This window comes from Perognathus longimembris, chromosome 23 (assembly GCF_023159225.1).
Source record: "Perognathus longimembris pacificus isolate PPM17 chromosome 23, ASM2315922v1, whole genome shotgun sequence".
In the NCBI taxonomy this organism is placed as follows: Eukaryota; Metazoa; Chordata; class Mammalia; order Rodentia; family Heteromyidae; genus Perognathus; species Perognathus longimembris.
The window spans coordinates 31,537,324-31,557,511 of record NC_063183.1 but is presented as its reverse complement, the minus strand read 5'-3'; the positions used below and the strand labels follow the sequence as shown (position 1 = coordinate 31,557,511).

Here is a 20,188-nt window from a genome sequence, read left to right as displayed (position 1 = left end):
CTATACAAGATTAAGGACAGCTTGTGCTACGTATCAAGGCCCATTCCTCCAAAAATATGTAAGTAAATACGCATTTTTTTAATTAGAAGATTTACATAAAAGATCCTCATGGAAACAAAAAATTCAAACAATAAGTATATTAATGTCTAGGGGGCTGGGGATATGGCCTAGTGGCAAGAGTGCTTGTCTCATATACATGAGGCCCTGGGTTCAATTCCCCAGCACCACATATGCAGAAAATGGCCAGAAGTGGCGCTGTGGCTCAATTGGCAGAGTACTAGCCTTGAGCAAAAAGAAGCCAGGGACAGTGCTCAGGCCCTGAGTCCAAGCCCCAGGACTGGCCAAAAAGAAAAAAAAAAAAAAAAAAAAAAAAAAAGAAAAAAAAAGTATATTAATGTCTAATTTACTAAGATGTGTCTTGTCTTCTGAAAATGTTTAACCATTTACAGGTAAGTTATTAATGGCTCATAAGTGTGTAGGAAAAAAGCCAAAGACAATGTCCAAGAGGCTCAGCTTCCGAAAACAGGAGTATGAACCACTGGTGTACTACAAGTACTAAGAATGTCATTTGAAGGACTCAATGATCCAAAACCCATGCTGCTATTGACATTTTAAGACCAAGTTGATCAAAAAAACTCTAATATATATAGTAAAGACTACATTTTTCCCTACCTATATTCAAATCTCTAAAAAGGAGGTAGACAGGAAAGTATAACTAGCATTCAAAGAGAAAATTTTGTTTCAGAACTGGAAATGTTTCTCATCATGTCTTAAGACTTGAAAAACTATCCTCTCATAAATTATTCTTGTACTCATATCTGAAAATTCCTCCCCATTAAGTAAACTCTTTAGGCTATAAAATCAGCAAAGTAAAATCACAAGAGTTTATTAAACTTGAATGCATAATGCAGGTATAAATTATAATGCAGGTATAAAATTATGCAACACAAACCAGAAAAAGTTACACTGGTCTAACAATGTGTCAAATTTACAATATAAACTTACTCAATAAATATTATAAAAGTACTTAAGAGCAAATCAAGCACTGTGGTGGTCACTGGGGATTCAAAGACAAATCAGGTTTGTCAGAAGTGGAATGCTAATTCCTGTATTCCTAAGAGATACTGATTGGGGCAGTACGGAAAAAAAAAAAAAACCTGTCTAATTCACTCAGTGACACTTAAAATGCGGAGGATGCCAATAAAATAATTATGAATATGGTAGGTATGTAGCTAGCTTATCTAAAGACAGTACTGAGTTTGGGTTGCTTTTAGGGCAGAAAGCATTTCACCACTGACCCTTAGTCTTCAAAGAGCAAACTAACTGAACCTTATTAACTAAGATAAATTTAAGTGCAATAGACTGAAGAGTGTATTTTCTATCTTCTGTTACAGATAGGCTTATTTCGGAAATTCAAAATCATTACTTACCGACTTTGTTCTTTCCTTTGTTTTATTAACTGACGCAGTTCCTTGTCAAAATAATCTTCTTCTTCTTCCTCTCCCTTTCCTTCATCTTCTCTTGCCTGGGCATTAACCTTTTCTTTGTGCAACTGGCCAGAAATGTGCTTTGCATAGGCAGAAAGGCCCACTTCTGTGACCCCGCACACTCGGCACTCATGACTACTGTCCCTGGGGAAAGAGGGAGACGAGGGACATTCAATTCTGCCCACTGGCATGGCACACTCACCAGATCTGCTACAGTTTCCTCTGGAAGACACTGCACAAGTTGGCACGGTGAAAAATCAGCGCTAATCAGTTCCAATGCTCCTCTCATCACTCTTAGTAAGTTTGCTTGTTAAGTTACTTTCTAAGTGAATTGGTTCTTTTCCAGCAATCAAGAGGCAATATGCTTCAGATTATGGTTGTTTAGGAGGAGAAATCTTCTTGAATTGCTGGACTTAGGGTCTTGCCAGAGGAAACTTGGTGAAAGGGAGGCAGGGCAGGGGGCCCAGAGCAAATCTGAGTTGCTCTAGAGCGCACCCATGATGCCAGCTGCACTCAGAAGGCCTGGCAACAGCACTTCATTTAATCTCCAGCGTCTTCCAATGAAAGGCAAGGGGTGGGGACAGAAGTAGGCGGCGCAGCCAATCCCACCGGGGTAACTAAATCGGAACAGCTGGAGCTCTGCCTGGAATGTGTAGATTCCAGGCCTTGCTTGACATGGGGGCAAATGGTAGGAGTCATCCCAGCAAACTTTTTTTGGTCTGGGTGATACATGCAATCTACATTCTGCAGCAGAAGGTCTTATTTTAAAGAGAATGGAAAACATTTCAGTTGTAGGAAGTTAACAGCTGTGTCAGACAAATGTTCATTCTCAAGTTTCACAAAAATGTTACAGTTCAGAGAGAAGAAAACTATGTTTTTAGCCAAGTGGACAGACTGGAAAGTTGTCTGTCTCACCCCTCCCCCATCACTTAAGTTTTGCCAGACACGCTTAATGGTAAAAACGCTCAATGGTAAAAATCTTGTATTCGGCCAATCCTAAGGATTTAATGGTCTTGAACCTTCCTCAGACCTGTATCAGATCAATAATGCACCTGCTTTACAATGTCCTCAGATCTGCTGTTTACATAAGCATTCTGTGAAGTCACTTTGGAGAACAAGCAAAAACCACTGATGCCAAACATTCAATAATCCAAATTAGCATAATCAAGTGTCACATGTCTTGAGTTTTAAGCTAGCGATATTTTTGTACTTCCTATGTTAGTTCACATTATACGGTCAACATAAAAAGACTTGTCTTTAGCCACACAGAACTCATGCACGGGGGCCTCTATTCCATCTTTTTTTCTCCTGTCTCCCTAACAAGACACAGGCCAAATTTATCTCCAATAGAAGAAACACTCTGGGAGAACTTCATTTCCTACAAGAGTTTCTATTACAGACTACTTGAATGTTCATTTTTTTTTATAAAAAGCTTTATTGAGCAACTGCTAAATGCCAAGCACCATGTTATATTACCTAAGGTAACAAAGTACAAACACATGAACAAATAGTAGTCCCTTCAAAATTAACACTGCGGGGCTGGGGCTGTAGCACAGCGGTAGAGCACTTGACTAGTACAGGTGAGTCTTGGGTTTGACCCCCAGCACCGGAATAACATACAATTAAAATGCCAATATAGGTGCTGGGAATGTGGCTTTGTGGTAGAGTGCTTGCCTAGCATGCATGAAGTCCTGAGTTCAATTCCTCAGTACAGCGTAAACAAAAATGCTGGAAGTGGAGCTGTGGCTCAAGTAGTAGAGTGCTAGCCTTGAGCAAAAGAAGTTCAGAGACAGGGCCCAGGCTCTGAGTTCAAGCTCCAGGACTGGCAAAAAATAAAAATAAGTAAGATTCCCCATCATTATCATTTTGCTCAATTTGATATTACATTATCTTTGTGGGGAACAGACATGTACTTTTTGAGTAATAACAAGTTCACTTTCAACTAAAAAAATTAATAAAAATGAAGCATGTTCTCATTTATTTTTTTAATAAGAAACCAATACAATACTGTTCCTTTGTAAGAATCATAGAGAACAGAAAAAATGGAGATATATGGAAAAAATGGATAATATAGGTTCTCACCTTGTGGGGGACGTTGTAACTAACGTTTTAAATATTCATTTTAGTGAGTTCTGCTAGGTTCCTTGAAGTGATTAGTACTTGATCCTGAATACCAATATTTTAATTCCTTCTCATTTCACCTTTTTTTGAGGCTGGTTCTACGGTTTGAACTCAGGGCTTTGTACTTGCTTCCCTGGTGCTCTTACCATTCATTTGAGCCATGCTATGAGTCTTTTATTTTGGAGATGGGAGTCTCAGGACTTTTCTGCCTGGGCTGGCTTCAACTCACTATCCTCCTGAGTAGGTACCAGCTACTCAGCTGCTATGACCCACCAGCATCTGCCTTCTCACAGGTACTTTCTTCTTTGGTGCCAGTCCAAAGGGCTTGAACTCAAGTCCTGAGCAGTGCCCCTAAGCTTTTTTGCTTACGGCTACTACTCTACCACTTGGCCACAGCTCCACTTCTGGGATTTTTTGCTTTGGTAGTTAATTGGAGACAAGAGTCTCAAGGTCTTTCCTGCCCTGGCTGGCTTTGAATTGACAATCCTCAGATCTCAGCTCAGCCTCCTGAGTAGCTAGTATTACAGGTGTAAGCCACTGGCACGTGGCTTCACAGGTATTTTTTTTTTTTTTTTGCTAGCCCTGGGGCTTGAACTCAGGGTCTGAGCACTGTCCCTGGCTTCTTTATGCTCAAGGCTAGCACTCTAGCAACTTGAGCCACAGCGCCAAGTCTGTCCTATTCTGTTTATGTGGTGCTGAGGAATTGAACCCAGGGCTTCATACATGCTAGGCAAGCACTCAACCACTAAGCCATATTCCCAGCCACAGGTACTTTAAAATGCACTACTTCTGCTGGAGTTTTGAATTGTGCTTACTACATTTATATATCTAAAGAATTACCTTCAACTTTCTCCAGTTTACTCTACTCTAAAGCAACTAAACTGATGGTAGCTTATTCTAAGTAAGCAGACACTAACTTATAATAAAAAATAAGTTGCGGGGCTGAGAATATGGCCTAACGGCAAGAGTGCTTGCGTCGTATATGTGAAGCCCTGGGTTCAATTTCCCCAGCACCATATATATAGAAAATGGCCAGAAGTGGCGCTGTGGCTCAAGTGGTAGAGTGCTAGCCTTGCACAAAGAGACGCCAGGGTAGTACCTCAGGCCCTGAGGCAAGCTCCAGGGCTGGCCAAAAATAAATAAATAAATAAGTTGCTTCTCATGGCAGCACAGAGGAGGCTTAAAAAAGATAGGAACATGAATCTCTCTACAGTGGGCAGCATCAGCAAAATCAGGAGCCTATAATAAAATTACAATATCTAAGTTAGGGCTGGGAATATGGCCTAGTGGTAAAGTGCTTGCCTCGTATACATGAAGCCCTGGGTTCTATTCCTCAGCATCACACATATAGAAAAAGCCAGAAGTGGCACTGTGGCTCAAGTGGCAGAGTGCTAGCCTTGAGCAAAAAGAAGCCAGGGACAGTGCTCAGGCCCCGAGTTCAAGCCCCAGGACTGGCAACAAAAACAAAACAAAACAATAATATCTAAGTTATACCATAGTAGGAATTCAGATCAACTTCATTTTCATCATTAAGTTCTCTGAAACCCTGGAAAATGTCTTGGACCACTTTTCTACCGAAGACCTTACAGAATGATAAACCAAATACTACCATGCCAACACCATCACTGCAGCAACAACTCTAGCACAAATCCAGAGAGATCTTTAATCAAAATACCTGATGTTATTGTTAATTTCTAACATGCAGTTTATTTTTTCTTAGGTACAAGGCATTAACATCTCTCTTAAAGATACCAACAAAGCTGGGTGCCAGTGGCTCACACCTGTAATCCTAGCTACTCAGGAGGCTGGGATTTGAGGATCATGGTTTGAAGCCAGCCCAGGCAGCAAAGTCCCCATGAGGATCTTATCTCTACAATTAACTACTCAAAAAATGAGAAGTGGTGCTCTGGCTCAAGTGGTAGAGCGCTAGCCTTGAGCACAAAGAGGCTCAGGGACAGCACCCAGGCCCTGAGTTCAAGATCCACAACCACCAACAACAAAAGATACCAACGGGGCTGGGAATGTGGCTTAGTGGTAGAGTGCTTGCCTAGCATGCATGAAACCCTGGGTTCAATTCCTTAGCACCACATAAACAGAAAAAGTCAGAAGTGGCATTGTGGCTCTAGTGGTAGAGTGCTAGCCTTGACCAAAAGAAGCTCAGGGACAGTGCCATGCCCTGAGTTCAAACCCCAGGACTGCCTCTCCCCCCAAAAAGTAACTATCTAGAGCCAGGCACTAGTGGCTCACACCTGTAATCTCAGCTATTCAAATAGGAAGCCAAGATCTGATGACTGAGGCTCAAAGTCAGCCCCGGCAGTCCATAAGACATATGGGCAATTAACCAGCAAAAAGCCAGAATGGAGATGTGGCTCAAGTGGTAGGGCACCCACCTTAAGCAAAAATAAGGGACAGTGTCCAGACCCTGAGTTCAAGCCCCATACCACCCTCGCTCCAGAAAAGTAATCATCAACAATCATTCATTCATTCATACATCCATACACTCGGCAACTCCCAAAGAATCAGTACATGCTAGGGACTTAATAGACACCAAGCACTATAAATATCTTTAAGCCAGGTGCTAGTGACTCACGCCTGTAATCTTAGCTACTCTCCTGAGGATGGTGGTTCAAAGCCAGCCCCGGCAGGAAAGTCCATACAACTATTACCTCCAATTAGCCACCAGAAAACCAGAAGTGGCGCTGTGGCTCAAGTGGTAGAGTGCTAGCCTTGAGCTGAAAAGCTCAGAGACAGCACCCAGGCCCACAACTCAAGCCCCAGGATCAATTTAAAAAAAAAAAAAAAAAAAAAAAAAGAGCTATCCAAAAGACAAAAAACAAAATTCTTAAAATTTTTTTGTACCTAGGTTCTGAAAACTTTGTAAGAAACTTTTGAAAGGAGACAAACTATATTTATATGGAGAAGTAACAGAGTGGGACAACTGTATCTTCTGAAAACTCAGGGTGTGCACAGCAATCATACAGCCCTGCTCCGTACACAATGGGTGTTCATGCTTCTCCATGTGTTCAGAAAAGCTAACTGCAAATTAAATAATAATTAATTTTCCAATTCTTTACTAGTAACTGTCTTAAACACCTTATGTAAATTAATAACAATGGGAAGACAAATTTTTTTATAAAGGGAATAATCTTCCTCAGGGTATTTAAAAGAGCCTAAATTAGCTCCATCCTGTTACCACACAATTTCCTCTCATGTGTGAAAGGCAGTCTTAAGATACTCTGCATAAGCTTTTCTTTATTAAGCTTGCTCTAACTACACCACAACAGCTGCTTGATAAATAAAGGTTTAAGCCTTTTAATAGCTTCTATCTGGAGAACCCACTTTTAGACCACACATCTGAACAAATACATTAGGAAAAAAGTAGGGAAATGTTCCAGATGTCCAAAACTGTGAACAAAAGAGGCCCAATTACTTATTTCTCTTTCAAGTTTGCATTCAAAACTTTAAAAAAAATTTATTAAATTTTATTGACAAGGTGATGTACAGAGGGGGTACAGTTACATAGTAGGGTAGTGAGTACATTTCTTATATTTTTTACACCCTCCCTCATTTTTCTTTCTCTTCCCTAGTCCAGATAAGCATATGTACAATATCCAGTGTACCAAAATCATATACAGTAACCACATGGGGTATGTCACAGGAAATTCACCTAATACGTAAAACCTAATGACAACGATAAAATCCTCCTGTTTTCCTCTCTCGGAGTTCATTTTGCTTAGCCTCGTCTTATATAATCATATGTATGTAGCTATTGAGCTCTTGTGAACCTCTGATAGGTCTATCCTAGACTTTTTTTTAACGCTTATTCAGTAATTGTTTGGTTTTAGAGACATAATGTAGAGTCGCTGACCAAAACATGTGGAAATACCATTTGAAAAGAAGTTTGTTGTTTTACAGACATGATCTCTACTGTTCCCCACCCCTCCAACAACCACATATCAGGGAGACCATGCACCTTTGTTCTCTGTGCTCTAGGCTTGTCTCGCTCAACATTATTTGTTCAAGATCTGACCATTTCCCTGCAAATGCCATTATTTTATCATTTCTATGTATTCAAAACTTTTAAAATATGTACCTTATAGTTCTGAACCAGGTCACAACCGACAACTATAACCAGAAGTCTTAATATCAGAAAGCCAGTAATTAAACACAAAATAGAGAGGAAATAATCACAAACTGGGTGGGGATCATGGGAAAAAGGAATGAGGATTGCTGAGTACTTTTCCCCAGCCAACAAACTAGTGATGACTGTTTTTAGGTTAAATGCCCCACGGCAGTGAGCTATGTTTAAGATCTGATTCAAGTAACTATGTTCACTGACCTCACTGTTATAATTATGCTGTAGTGCATACAGGGCAATAAATAGCCCAGAATAAGGCGGAATACAGAAGGAAATGTATCAGAAATCGGATTTATAAATACTAAAATAATCCACACTATATTCAAAAGTTAAAGGCACTTGACAGGTTTGCAATACAAATGAGAGAGATTACATATATTCAGGGCATTATGATAAGGGCTCCTCACATTAAGTCTGAGTGAAATCCTCTTAGTACTGGCACTAAACATACCCACCACACTAGGGGCCTAAGTTAGGACATGGGAAAATTCCCCTACCATGCTAAAGAGAGGATGAAAGTAGAATAACACACAACCTAAAACTCTTATGTCTTACAACGACGCAAGGTGGCAGCCTAATGAAAACTTTCAACTGTTACTCAAGGGATGAAACGTAAGTTCATAGCTCTCAGGGTCTCAGGTTCCCAGTCCACTCAGTCTCCACACCTCAACCCACAGATGTCAACAACACATTGAGAACAATACACAGATGGAAAAAGGGAAGATGGAGTATGCACGCTACATTCTCCTTTAAAACCTGCCTACTTATTAGGCTGGCTTCCCTTAAACATCTCAAGCTTTTGAGTCACAAAAGAGCAACCTCACATACACTTAAGGTCTGTCATTTGAATTTTGTTCACACAAATGAGATTCAGTACCATCTACCCAGCTGTGGCCTTTAAGAATATTCCAGCAATGGTATGTAATAGTCTTATGACACTGCTAAAACAAAAGTAGGAAATGTCTGAGTTGCGAGACGGCTGTGTAGGAATGACAAGTGTACTAATCAGAAGACAGGATCACCCCAACTCGCCCTCCTTATAATCCACTTGCCAGAGCTGCTGTGTATTCTACGTGCTTGTGGATGCACAACAATCCCAAGAGGGTGACACCAAGTGAATGCCAAAAATGTGCTTGGCATTAAAGTAATCATTCTACACCGTAAGACAAGGTTCATGATGAGGGCTTAGTATCAAACGGACTGCCAGCCACCATCAGTACTCAGATTCCCCACAACCTCGAGTTTATGGAATGAAGAGAGCTGTTCCCATACCTGCCCTTCAGGTTCTCAAGTTCCCTGTGGTGCAACATGCTCCGCATGTGTTCGTCCATCTCCTTGAAAGTTAAAGAAAGTAGATTTAAGTAAGACTGCTCTGGGGGGAAAACCTTTCACTATTCCTGTTCAAGGGCTACCTGGGTATCACGAGCCGTGTACCAAAATTTTGTGACCATATATAACTATTTAACTGATATTTAAAAACAAGTTTTGTGATTAGTCTTCTAAATATAACATTGACATTAGTTCCTTAAAAATTCTTTCACTGTGTCAGTCACTGGTGGTCATGCTTGTAATTCTAGTCACTCAGGAGGATAAGATCTGAGGATCACAGTTCAAAAGCAGCCCGGGCAGGAAAAGTGAAAAGAACAAGAAAAAAAAAAAAAGCTGTGGATGTCTTTTCCTTTGTCACTTCAACCAGCATAAAAACCTGCCTGCCACTGTTAGCTGATGGCTGTTTAGGTATATGGTAACAGATGCTACTGCAAGAGTTCAGTGTAACCGTTTGCTATTCCCTGGGGCGTCTCAAACATTTTCTCACTCGAACTTCAGGAGTACCCAAGGAGGCAGAGTCTCACTTCTCCATCCACAGATACTTCTCAAGTGAGTATGGGTCAAATCTGGAGCTAGATGTTAAAGGGATAAATGTCATCATAAATAACCAAGTGGCCAAATTGGGTAGGGCAGATCTGACACCAAGGCCATGTTATGCTGTAAGCATCCACTGCATTGAGACTTTTCCCTATGTGTAGTTTATTTGTCAAAAATGGCATAATCAACAATCCTCTATTGTATTGTTATCTTCTACAGTAAGACACAGGGTTGTGATGCAAAATAATTCCTTTAGATGACCACCACTTCATCCGGACAGAGTTTTACCTGTGACCTAACCAACTGGCCATGTACTAAAACCCTGGCACAGCTGAAGACGGAGCCTTGTTAGAGATAGAATCCATGAATAAATATACATCATCTAAAGTCCCTCAGTCCTAGTCTTCAATTTTTTTTCTATAAGTTAGATTTCTATCCATGTCAAGTCCTTTTCTTCAGCTAAATTTAAATGGGTTTTGTTTCTAATGCAACCAAACCATTTCAACAGTATTCATTTATGTGGATTATTTACTGTGAAATAACGATCAATTCTATATATTTTGAAAATATTACTCTGGGCTGGGGGTAAGTTGTAGAAAACAAGTTGTAAAAACAGAAAGAAAAAAAAGAGTTTTTAAAAAGGTACTCAAGGCTGGGAATGTGGCTTAGTGGTAGAGTGCTTGCTTAGTGTGCATGAAGCTCTAGGTTCGATTCCTCAGCACCACATAAACAGAAAAAGCCAGAAGTGGCGCTGTGGCTCAAGTAGTAGAATGCTAGCCTTGAGCAAAAGGAAGCCAGGGACAGCGTTCAGGCTTTGAGTTCCAGCGCCAGGACTGGGGGGAAAAAAAGTACTCAAAACTAGATGTAACAGACTTCTGATTTTCAAAAACACTTCATTAAACCTTTCCTAAAGTTGTATGTAAATTCTTCTCCAGCTCCAAGAAATCAATGCTAGTAACAACTGTTTTCCAAATAATCAGGCAAATTCCCTATTGTTTTAAAGATAACTTAAAAGTCCTACGAGTCTCCAAACAAAACTTTTATTTAATCAGCTGAGTCTTTTATTTTTCTTTTTTTAGGTGCCAGCATTAGGGCTTGACCTCACATTCTAGCTTTTTCACTCTAGCCACAGCTCCACTCCTGGCTTTTTGCTGGTTAACTGGAGATAAAGAGTCTTTCAGATTTCTCTGCCTAGGATGGCTCACAACTCAGATTCTCAGAGTACAGGCTCTGAGTCACCAGAGCCCTGCAAGGTGAGGCCTTTTAACCAGCATCTAGAACTGTCCACACCAGTCCACCTCCACAGGAGAATTCTTATAGTTCATAGAGCTCTTTTGCTTTGAACAGTACCTCCACCTTGTGGATGGATATCTAGCATGCTATTAAGATCTCTTCTGCTGTAGTGTACTATTTGAATTGTATTTTAAAATGTCTCTAAAAGGACTATTAGTCATAAAGGCTCAGACTCTTCCCCCTTCCATTATTATTACCTTTTTGGAGCTGTACACAATGTGGCACAATATGCATATCCGTTCTCGTCCCATAGTGACCAGATCTGAAGCACTCAACGTCATACCTGCAATGAGGATGTAACATTTAGCAACTTTTCCCTCACAGAAACCTTAATTCATCTTAACACGGCCAAAAAAACTTAAGTCTCGTATCTTCCTTTGGGCCACTCAGGCTCCAGGATTGGCAATTTCAATTTTCCAGGTGCCTGAGCTGACTCGGGAGAGTCATCCTGGCTCCCTCCTCAGCAAATCTTGCCAGACCTATTCCAACTACTCCTCCCTGCCTAGCACACCGACCACCTCTCTGACTCCCTATGTCTTCTGTTCTCTTGTAGTCTATTCTAGAAACTTTAGCTAAAGACTCCCCAAACAGGATGCTTTTCAAATTCAGTTAGGTCATTTTATCCCTTGGCTGGGAATCTTTCAATGGCTTCCTACCTTACTCAGAAAACTCCAAGTCCCTGTCATCACTACCAGTCTCTTCTCACATCCTGTCGGACTCCATGTCTTCCCACTGTCCCTGCATTATTCCTCTTCAGGCACACTGCTCTCCTGGTATTCCTTCACCACACCCAGGATTCACCCACCTTAGGGCTCCACATTCCCTGTTCTCTCCATCTGGAATACTCACTAAGATTTCCTTATGGCTTTCATGGCTCACATGCTCCTTTTTATCAGGTGTGTGGGTGTTGCCTTACTGGGGAGGCTTTCGTGGAACCTCTATATAATTCTTTACATTCTGTCTCCCCTCCCTCACTTACTGACTCCCTCTTAACCTAGACATATGTGTCCCCTCCTGTCATCACTGTTATCAATTCAATGTGGCAAGAGTGATACTGTACAACGGCTGAGGCTGAGCTTTCAAACATCTGCAGCTCCTACCTTTGCCACTTGTTACACTCCTTCTGGGAACCCCAAACCAAAGAAGACCAAGTGGAGAAATGGAGCCCAACTGGGCATCCAAACAGCAACAGAGTGCTTTGCCAGGTTTCTATCTATACTGACGATTACATCTTCCATCTTCCTGAGTAATTGCCTCTTTTTTTGTGTTTGTTTTTTGACCAGTCCTGGGGCTTAAACTCAGGGCCTGAGCACTGTTCCTAGCTTCTTTTTGCTCAAGGCTAGCACTCTGCCACTTGAGCCACAGCGCCACTTCTGGCTTTTTCTATATATGTGGTACTGAGGAATCGAACCTAGGGCTTCATGTATATGAGGCAAGCACTCTTGCCACTAGGCCATATTCCCAGCCCTGAGTAATTGCCTCTTTAATCATTAGGGAATGATCTCGTTATCTCTGGTAGTGCTTTTTTTGGGGGAAGGGGAGAGTTACTGGAGTTTGGACTCAAGTCCTGGCCTGGGTGCTGTCCCTGAGCTTTTCAAATCAAGACTAGCACTCTACCACTTGAGCCACAGCTCCACTTCTGGCTTTTGTTGTTGTTGGTTAGAGATAACATTCTCATAGACTCTCTTGCCAGACTGGCTTTGAGTCATGACTCTCAGATCTCAGTCTCCTGTGTAGATGGAGTTACAGGCAAGAGCCACCAGCACCCTACTTCTGGCAATACTATTTATTTTAAAGTTTATTAATTAAGGTGGACCCTTCAGCTTTCTTATGGCTACTGCTTGTGCAGCCAGCCATCAGCACCATTCACCTCTGTAACTATTTTGTCCTGTGAAACTCAAAGTGTGCATCCATTAACTAATAACTTCCCATCTCCCCTTCTCTAGCCTCTGGCAACCAAGTTCTACTTTCCATCTCTGTAAGTCTACCTTCCACATATATTCTATGCCCACACGTTGGATACACATATACTTCAAAATATCCCAATGGTTGCGATACACATATCCTTTTCCAACCATTTTTTTTAACTTAATCTTGGAGATCACTGAATGTTAGCATATACAGAGCTGGCTTATTCTTCCTAACAATGAAAAAGAAACACCAGACGTGAGAATACATGTCTCGTGTGTGTGTGTGTGTGTGTGTGTGTGTGTGTGTGTGTGTGTAAGTGTGCCAGTTCTGGGGCTTGAACTCAGAGCATAAGCACAGTCCCTGAACTTCTTTTACTCAATGCTAGCTAGCACTCACCACTTGAGACATAATGCCACTTCTGGCTTTTTGTTTATGTGGTACTAAGGAATCAAACACAGGAATTCATGAGTGCTAGGCAAGCACTCTACCACTAAGCCACATTCCCAGCCAGAGAATACAGTTTTAAGGTTTTTTTTGGCCAGTCCTGGGGCTTGGACTCAGGGCCTGAGCACTGTCCCTGGCTTCTTTTTGCTCAAGGCTAGCACTCTGCCACTTGAGCCACAGCGCCACTTCTGGTCGTTTTCTGTATATGTGATGCTGGGGAATTGAACCCAGGGCCTCATGTATAGGAGGCAAGCGCTCTTGCCACTAGGCCATATCCCCAGCCCAGCTTTAAGTTTTTTTTAAAGCAGTAGGAGGGTTTGAACTCAGGGCCTTCAGCTTGCTAGCCTGGTCTCAATCATACCTCCTTCCTTGCTTTTTTTTTTTTTTCCCCCCCGGCCAGTCCTGGGGCTTAAACTCAGGGCCTGAGCACTGTTCCTAGCTTCTTTTTGCTCAAGGCTAGCACTCTGCCACTTGAGCCACAGCGCCACTTCTGGCTTTTTCTATATATGTGGTACTGAGGAATCGAACCCAGGGCCTCATGTATATGAGGCAGGCACTCTTGCCACTAGGCCATATCCCCAGCCCTCCTTGCTTTTGTTGTTGTTGTTGGTGGATTATCTTGGAGATAAGAGTCTTAAAGAATTGATCGGCTCAGCCTGGCCTGGAACTTCAATCCTCCAAATCTCAGCCTCCTAGGTAGCTAGAATGAACAGGTATGATCAGCCACTACTGTCTGGCTCTGATGTCTTGTTTAGATTTTTTAAAGGGGGTGGGGGAAGAGGAAGGGTTTCAACGGGGGACTTCAGTCAAGTGGCAGAGCACTTGACAAGAAAATATAAGGCACTGAGTTTAAACCGGGCCTGGTAGCTCATCACTGTAACCCTAGCGATTCAGGAGGCTGAGATCTGAGGATCTTGGTTCAAAGCCAGCCCAGGCAGGAAAGGCCATGAGACGCTTATTGTTACTGGGTTCACTTATTGTTACTGGGTTCGAGGGAGGGGATTCCCTGTCCCTCCAAGAGTCCACCACTCAGACAGTCTTGAGCAAAAAGATGGGTTCACTGGGGAAGCAAAAAGCGAACTGACCAGCCAGGGACAGAGTGCAGACTTGGGCGCTGACACTGTGACCCCCCAGCAGTCCTCAAATTGGGGTTTATAAAGGTAAAAGCAAGCACAGATGTAGGGGCTGACACAGGAGATAGAGCAAACAACAAACAAGTTAAGCAAGCCATTTACAGAGGCAGAATTTTGGGGTCAGGTTGACCTAATCTACGCCCCCCCCAACATTTCCTACCACGTTTCCCTAATCAAGATGGAGTCAGTTGTACTCCCTACAACACCGATCTCCAATTAAACACCAGAAAACCGGAAGTGGTGCTGTGGCCTAAGTGGCAGAGTGCAGCTTTGAGCTAAGGAGCTCAGGGACATCAGCCAGGCCCAGAGTTCAAACCCCATGACTGACACTGACACACACACACACACACACACACACACACGCACTGAGTTCAAACCTCAATACTACCAAATGAAGAGAGAACATGCAAGAGAAAACCAAAACCATAATAAACTATAAGCTTTCAAACAGCAATTAACTCAGCATGCCAGGTATGTAATTAAGGGTTCTCATAAGTAGCCGGTTTGTCTAGGTGCTTTTATTGTTATACAAATGAATCTTAAACTTTTCATTGTTAATCTAATTGCAAAACACAATATGTATACCTCCCACAGGTCCCAGAACCAAGTCTACTAGCATCTACCATTGTTGCTCACTTTTCTAACAACATAGCCTTTAGACTATACCTGCTCTAATCTAGATGTCATATAATCACCATTTTTTTCCTTTTTTGGTCAGTTGTGGGGCTTGAGCTCAGGGCCTGGGTGCTGCCTTTGAGTTCTTTTGCTCAAAGTTAGTGCTCTATCACTTTGAACTATAGCACCACTTCCAGTTTTTGAGTGGTTAACTGGAGATAAGACTCTCACAGGGACTTTTCTTCCCAGGCTGGCTTTGAACTGCAATCCTCGGATCTCAGCCTCATGAGTAGCCAGGAATACAGGCGTGAGCCACCAGCCCCTGGCCACCACTTTCCTCTTTTTAAATCTTTTTGTGTGGGTGCCAATACTGAAACTTGAACTCAGGGCCTGGGGGCTGTCCCTTAGCTATTTCTGCTTAACAATGGTACTCTACCACTTGAGCAATAGCTCTATTTCTTGCTTTTTGTTGGCTAACTGAATCCTACAGATTTTCCTGACTGTAAGGGGGGGGGGGAAATTCCCCATCCCTCCAAGAGTCCACCCCTCAGAGACAATAAAAAGATGGCAAAAGGATGGATTTATTGGGTTGGAAGTAAAAAGCGAACCAACAGGCCAGGGTCGAAGCCCAGAAACCATGGCCAGACTGGCTTCAAATTACAATCTCAGATCTCAGCCTCCTGAGGAGCTATGACTATAGACAAGAGCCACCCGCACAAATGTTAAATATCTTTAACCAACTTAATGGATTCTAAACTAGCCAGGTCAGATTCCTTCACACTCCCTCCAGGCCATTTTGAAATTCTCTTTAAAAACCGCCTGGGCAGCGGCAAGGCGGGGAGGGGCAGGACATGGCTCAAAGCAAGAAGTCTTGAGTTCAAACTCTAGTACCATAAACACAAAAGGCAAATAATAAGCCAAGCACTGCAGGCTCACTCCAGTAATCCTATCTGAATTCAGGAGGCTGAGATAGGTTCAAACCCAGCCTACGCAGGAAAGTCCTGGAAACTCTTATCTCCAAGTAACCACAAAAAAAAAAAAAAAAAAAAGCTGGAAGTGGAGTGGTGGATTGAGTGGCAAAAGTGCTAGCCTAGAGCAAAAAAGCTAAGGCACCAAAAACACACACAAGCACGCGCGCGCGCGCGCACACACACACACACACACAGCTCCTAGAGCCTGGCATCACAGAGCAATTCCACCTACTCAGAGGGTGGCAGTAGGATCACAAATCCCATTCCAGCTTGGACAAAGGCAGAGGAGAGCCTATTTCTAAATCAAAATACCAAGAAAATGGCTGGGAATAGGGCCTAGTGGTAAAGTGCTCACCTCGTATATATGAAGCCCTGGGTTCGATTCCTCAGCATCACATATATAGAAAAAAGCTGGAAGTGGTGCTGTGGCTCAATAGGTAGAGTGCTAGCCTTGAGCAAAAAGAAGCCAGGGACAGTGCTCAGGCCCTGAGTCCACGCCCCTGGACTGGCAACAAAAACAAAAAACAAAATACCAAGAAAAGGGCTGGGGTGTGCCTCATGCGGTAGAGTACTTTATTTATTTATTTATTTTTATTTTGGTAGAGTACTTTAAGCTGAAGGTCTGGTTTCAATTCCCAGGACAGGTAGGAAAAAAAAGTCCCCACACCCAGGAGTAATAGCACACTTGTAATCTCAGTGCTGGAAATTGAAGCAAAAGGATCTTGAGTTCAAGCCCAGTATGGACTGAGTTCTCAGCCAGCCTGAGTTATGTGTTTATTTGTATGTGTAACATTCCTTTTATCATTCTTTGATTTCACTCTAGGAACTATTGTAACAATTTGCTTTCTCAGTTCAAGTGCATATAATACCTATTATCCACTTAGGTGTAACAGAAAAAAGGTGAGCTTTGGCAGTATATTAGATTCATTTCTACCAATTACTCTAACAAGATAAGCAGAATCTCAAAAACCTCAACTGAAATATGCGCCCCTCCCCAACCACCTATCATTACCAGACCTCATTAAATTTCTGTGACACACCTGAACAAACTGGCACATAGGTAGTAGGTGACAAGTCTGAGCCGAACTTACTTCGAAGCTTAAAACAAAGTTTAAGATTTGCCACGGAATTAAGAGCCATGCCTAAACTCTTAGCTACTATCCTTAAAAGTTAATCTGTAGCTCAAATCAACTCGTTGTAGGCCATTACTGTGGATAAAGCAACACAGGAGAGAGAGCAACTTTTTTTCCCTTGTGTTCGTTTCCTGGAATTCACTTTGATAAGTAGTATTTTGTACGATCACATGCACGCAGGCACTGCGCCTCTGTGTTTCTCTCCGAAGAAGAGTATCCTCCGAGGAAAACTTAACTTTTAACCGTAAAGGATGACAATCTCAAGTTGCCGGGTAAAATCTCAAACTTCACAATCCAAGAGCTCAATTTTGCTCTCAAAGATAACTCGTTCCCAGACTGTGGGGAAGAGCGTCTCCTCTCCGCAATCGCGCACCGAGAGGAGGGTGCTAAGAATTTAAATGCACTTGGGAATGGCCCCACCATTAGTTATTAAGACGCATCTCACAAGGGGGGGGGGGAAATGAAAAGAAGAAAGGGGGGTAAAAAAAAAAAAAGAAAAAGAATGGAGGTGGTCGGTCACAGGAAGTCGGATGGTCTGGAACCCGCCATCCTTGAAAGCCCCAGGGTCCAGGGGTTCCCCACCACCCCCCACCCCCACTCCCTGCAGTCGGGAGGAGGCCCGGGGCTTCCCAGCGCCCTCCGGGCAGAGGTCAAGGCTTCTCCGGAGCCCCGTGGCCTCCGCAGGCGGAGCGCAGGGTCGGAACGCCCCCGAGAGAACCCGTACCCCGAAGCCACAAGCGCCCGCCCGCCCGCAGCAGCTCCGCGCGCGAGGGAGGCGGACGTGGGGTCCCCGCGTAGCGCGCAGCCCGCGGGGAGCCCCCCCGTGCAGCAGCCTCACCGCTTCACCTCAGGGAAGACCACTGGCACCGGCACGCTCACGCAGGCCGGGCCCTCCATACTCACATTCACAGCCAATCCTTCTTACGCCATCAGGCCTCCGAGAGTCCCGGCGAGGAGGCTCCCAGGCGACACCCCTCTCCTCCGGTGGGTCCCGCGGCCCGCCCGGGACCCGCTCCCCGCTTCCCCTCTCCCCCGCCGGGCACTGAGGCCGCCTCCGCCAGTGCGCAGGCGCACACCGCCGCCGCCGCCGCCGCCGCCGCGCCGTCGTCACGCACCGCCGCCTCCTCCCCCGCCCTTTTCAAATGCGCTGAACTTTATTTGAACCCCAGAGAGTGAACAATGGACACCGGGGAAGAGGCTTTATTCCAGTGAGATGGGGGACGTGGAAGGCCGGCCCGCACCGCACCTTCGGAGGAACCCTTTTCATTCCCCTTGCTCTTTGTGATTCCCGCTCTCTCCAGTTTCTGCTCTCTCCCCCAAATCGCTCATTATTGGCAGCAAATTTCACTTTTTAACTACATTTCCCTGGCTTCCTTTTTGCACATTGGCTTTTTCTGAATATGTGGTACTGAGGAATCGAACCCAGGACTTCATGCATGCTAGGCAAACACTCCACCACTAGGCCACATTACCAGCCCAAGTGACTATATTCTTATCCAAGATATATCTTTGTTATTAAACCTATCCCATCCCCTGGGAATTCTATTTTCATAACCAAGACTAGTCAGATAAAGTTACATTAAGATTGATAATAATGTGAACAAACAATTGAGACTAAAATGTTTCACAAGACCTTCAATGCCCCAAATCAAAATAAGCAACTATGTTCATCTATGTGTAAATTCGGATTGCCTTCTGGAGGTTTAGAAAACTCTTCCAATTCTGTATTTGTGACATCACAAGTCCTCAGACCACTAAGATCTATGGTGTGCTGCTTAGTCCACTCTCTTGTAAAGGCACCTGCCAGAAGTACGTCGGCACATAAGCTCAGGGCCATAGTCCAAGGCAAGGCCTATAGAAAATCAAGGTCAGATGTTGGTGAGCACCAAGATAACCTTAGATCAGTGGTCCTCCCCCTTTAGGACATTGTTTGGAGAAGGTAATTCTTTATTGCCAATGGCTCTCCTGTGCTTTCTAAGATGTTTAGCGCCATCTCTGGACACTCAGTGCCAGTAATACTCCATGTGCTCTCCTTATCATCACAGTAATCAAAAATGTCTTCAGACTTTGCCAACTGTTCTCTGAAAGACTAAGTTGTTCCTGGTTGAAAACCATGATGCTATCTCCATGACTGTCCCAACACCAAATGAACTTACCTCCACCATCAAGAACTGATTACTGCTTGAGAAAACTACGCAGGAGAAGAGAAACTGGTGAGTTTGTTTCTACTGGTCTATTTTTAAATCGGTCCTTAACCCTGCTGGCTGATATTACTGTTTTTCTCTGGTAAATTTGTTCTGTCACTTTCCAGGACTGTATTCCAAATCTTTTCAGCTTCCTTAAAACCTCCAACACCAACCTCTGCCTCTATATACTTTTGTGGTACCTAGAGATTGCACTAACACTTGAGCTATGTCCTCAACCCCACTCCCACCCTTTTCTGTCAGTCATAGGGCTTGAAATCAGGGCCTGGGCACTGACTCTGAGCTTATTTGCTCAAAGATAGTCCTCTACCACTTTGAGCTACAGCCCCGTGTGTGTGTGTGTGTGTGTGTGTGTTAATTGGTGTGTGTGTGTTAACTGGAGATAAGAGTCTTAGGAACTTTCCTGCCCAGGCTGGCTTTGAACTGTGATCCTCAGATCTCAGCCTCCTCAGTAGCTAGGATTGTACAAGCAACCTAGTTCCTCTCCCTTTTCTGAGATAGGTTCTCACTGACTTTTTCTGGCGGGCCTCAAAGTCCTCCTGTTTCCTCCTCTTGAAGGTGCACCACCACAGGCTTCTCACTACCTCCTTTTTAGTGAGCAGATGACCTGTCTACCTATTTCATAGGGAATTTTAACTTCCTGTTATTAACCTACAAGCTTACAAAAAAACTTCCTCTCACAATGATGGAGGAACTTTTGTCTTCTACAATCATTTGACCATTCCTTCCAGCAGTGCACTCAACTGCCTATATCCTTTTTTTTTTTTTTTTTTTTTTTGGCTAGTCCTGGGGCTTGGACTCAGGGCCTGAGCACTGTCCCTGGCTTCTTCCCGCTCAAGGCTAGCACTCTGACACTTGAGCCACAGCGCCGC

General features: G+C 43.4%; 1 protein-coding gene across 4 annotated transcripts in view; it reads right to left on the bottom strand.

Moving 5' to 3' along the window:
* Positions 1-18,126, bottom strand: part of Znf106 (zinc finger protein 106) — a 44,957-nt gene extending 26,831 nt beyond the window's left edge. For 2 of the 4 annotated variants that reach the window (XM_048332873.1, XM_048332874.1), the window contains exons 1-4: positions 18,016-18,126; positions 11,103-11,188; positions 9,019-9,080; positions 1,431-1,631 (exon numbers count right to left, since the gene is read on the bottom strand). In XM_048332873.1, coding sequence (XP_048188830.1) covers positions 1,431-1,631; positions 9,019-9,080; positions 11,103-11,186 — 347 coding nt within the window. In that variant the 5' untranslated portion in view covers positions 11,187-11,188; positions 18,016-18,126. The remainder of the gene's footprint in view (positions 1-1,430; positions 1,632-9,018; positions 9,081-11,102; positions 11,189-18,015) is intronic. The other 2 variants (XM_048332875.1, XM_048332876.1) reach the window with 1 other exon arrangement.
* Between the last annotated feature and the right edge of the window lie 2,062 nt (positions 18,127-20,188).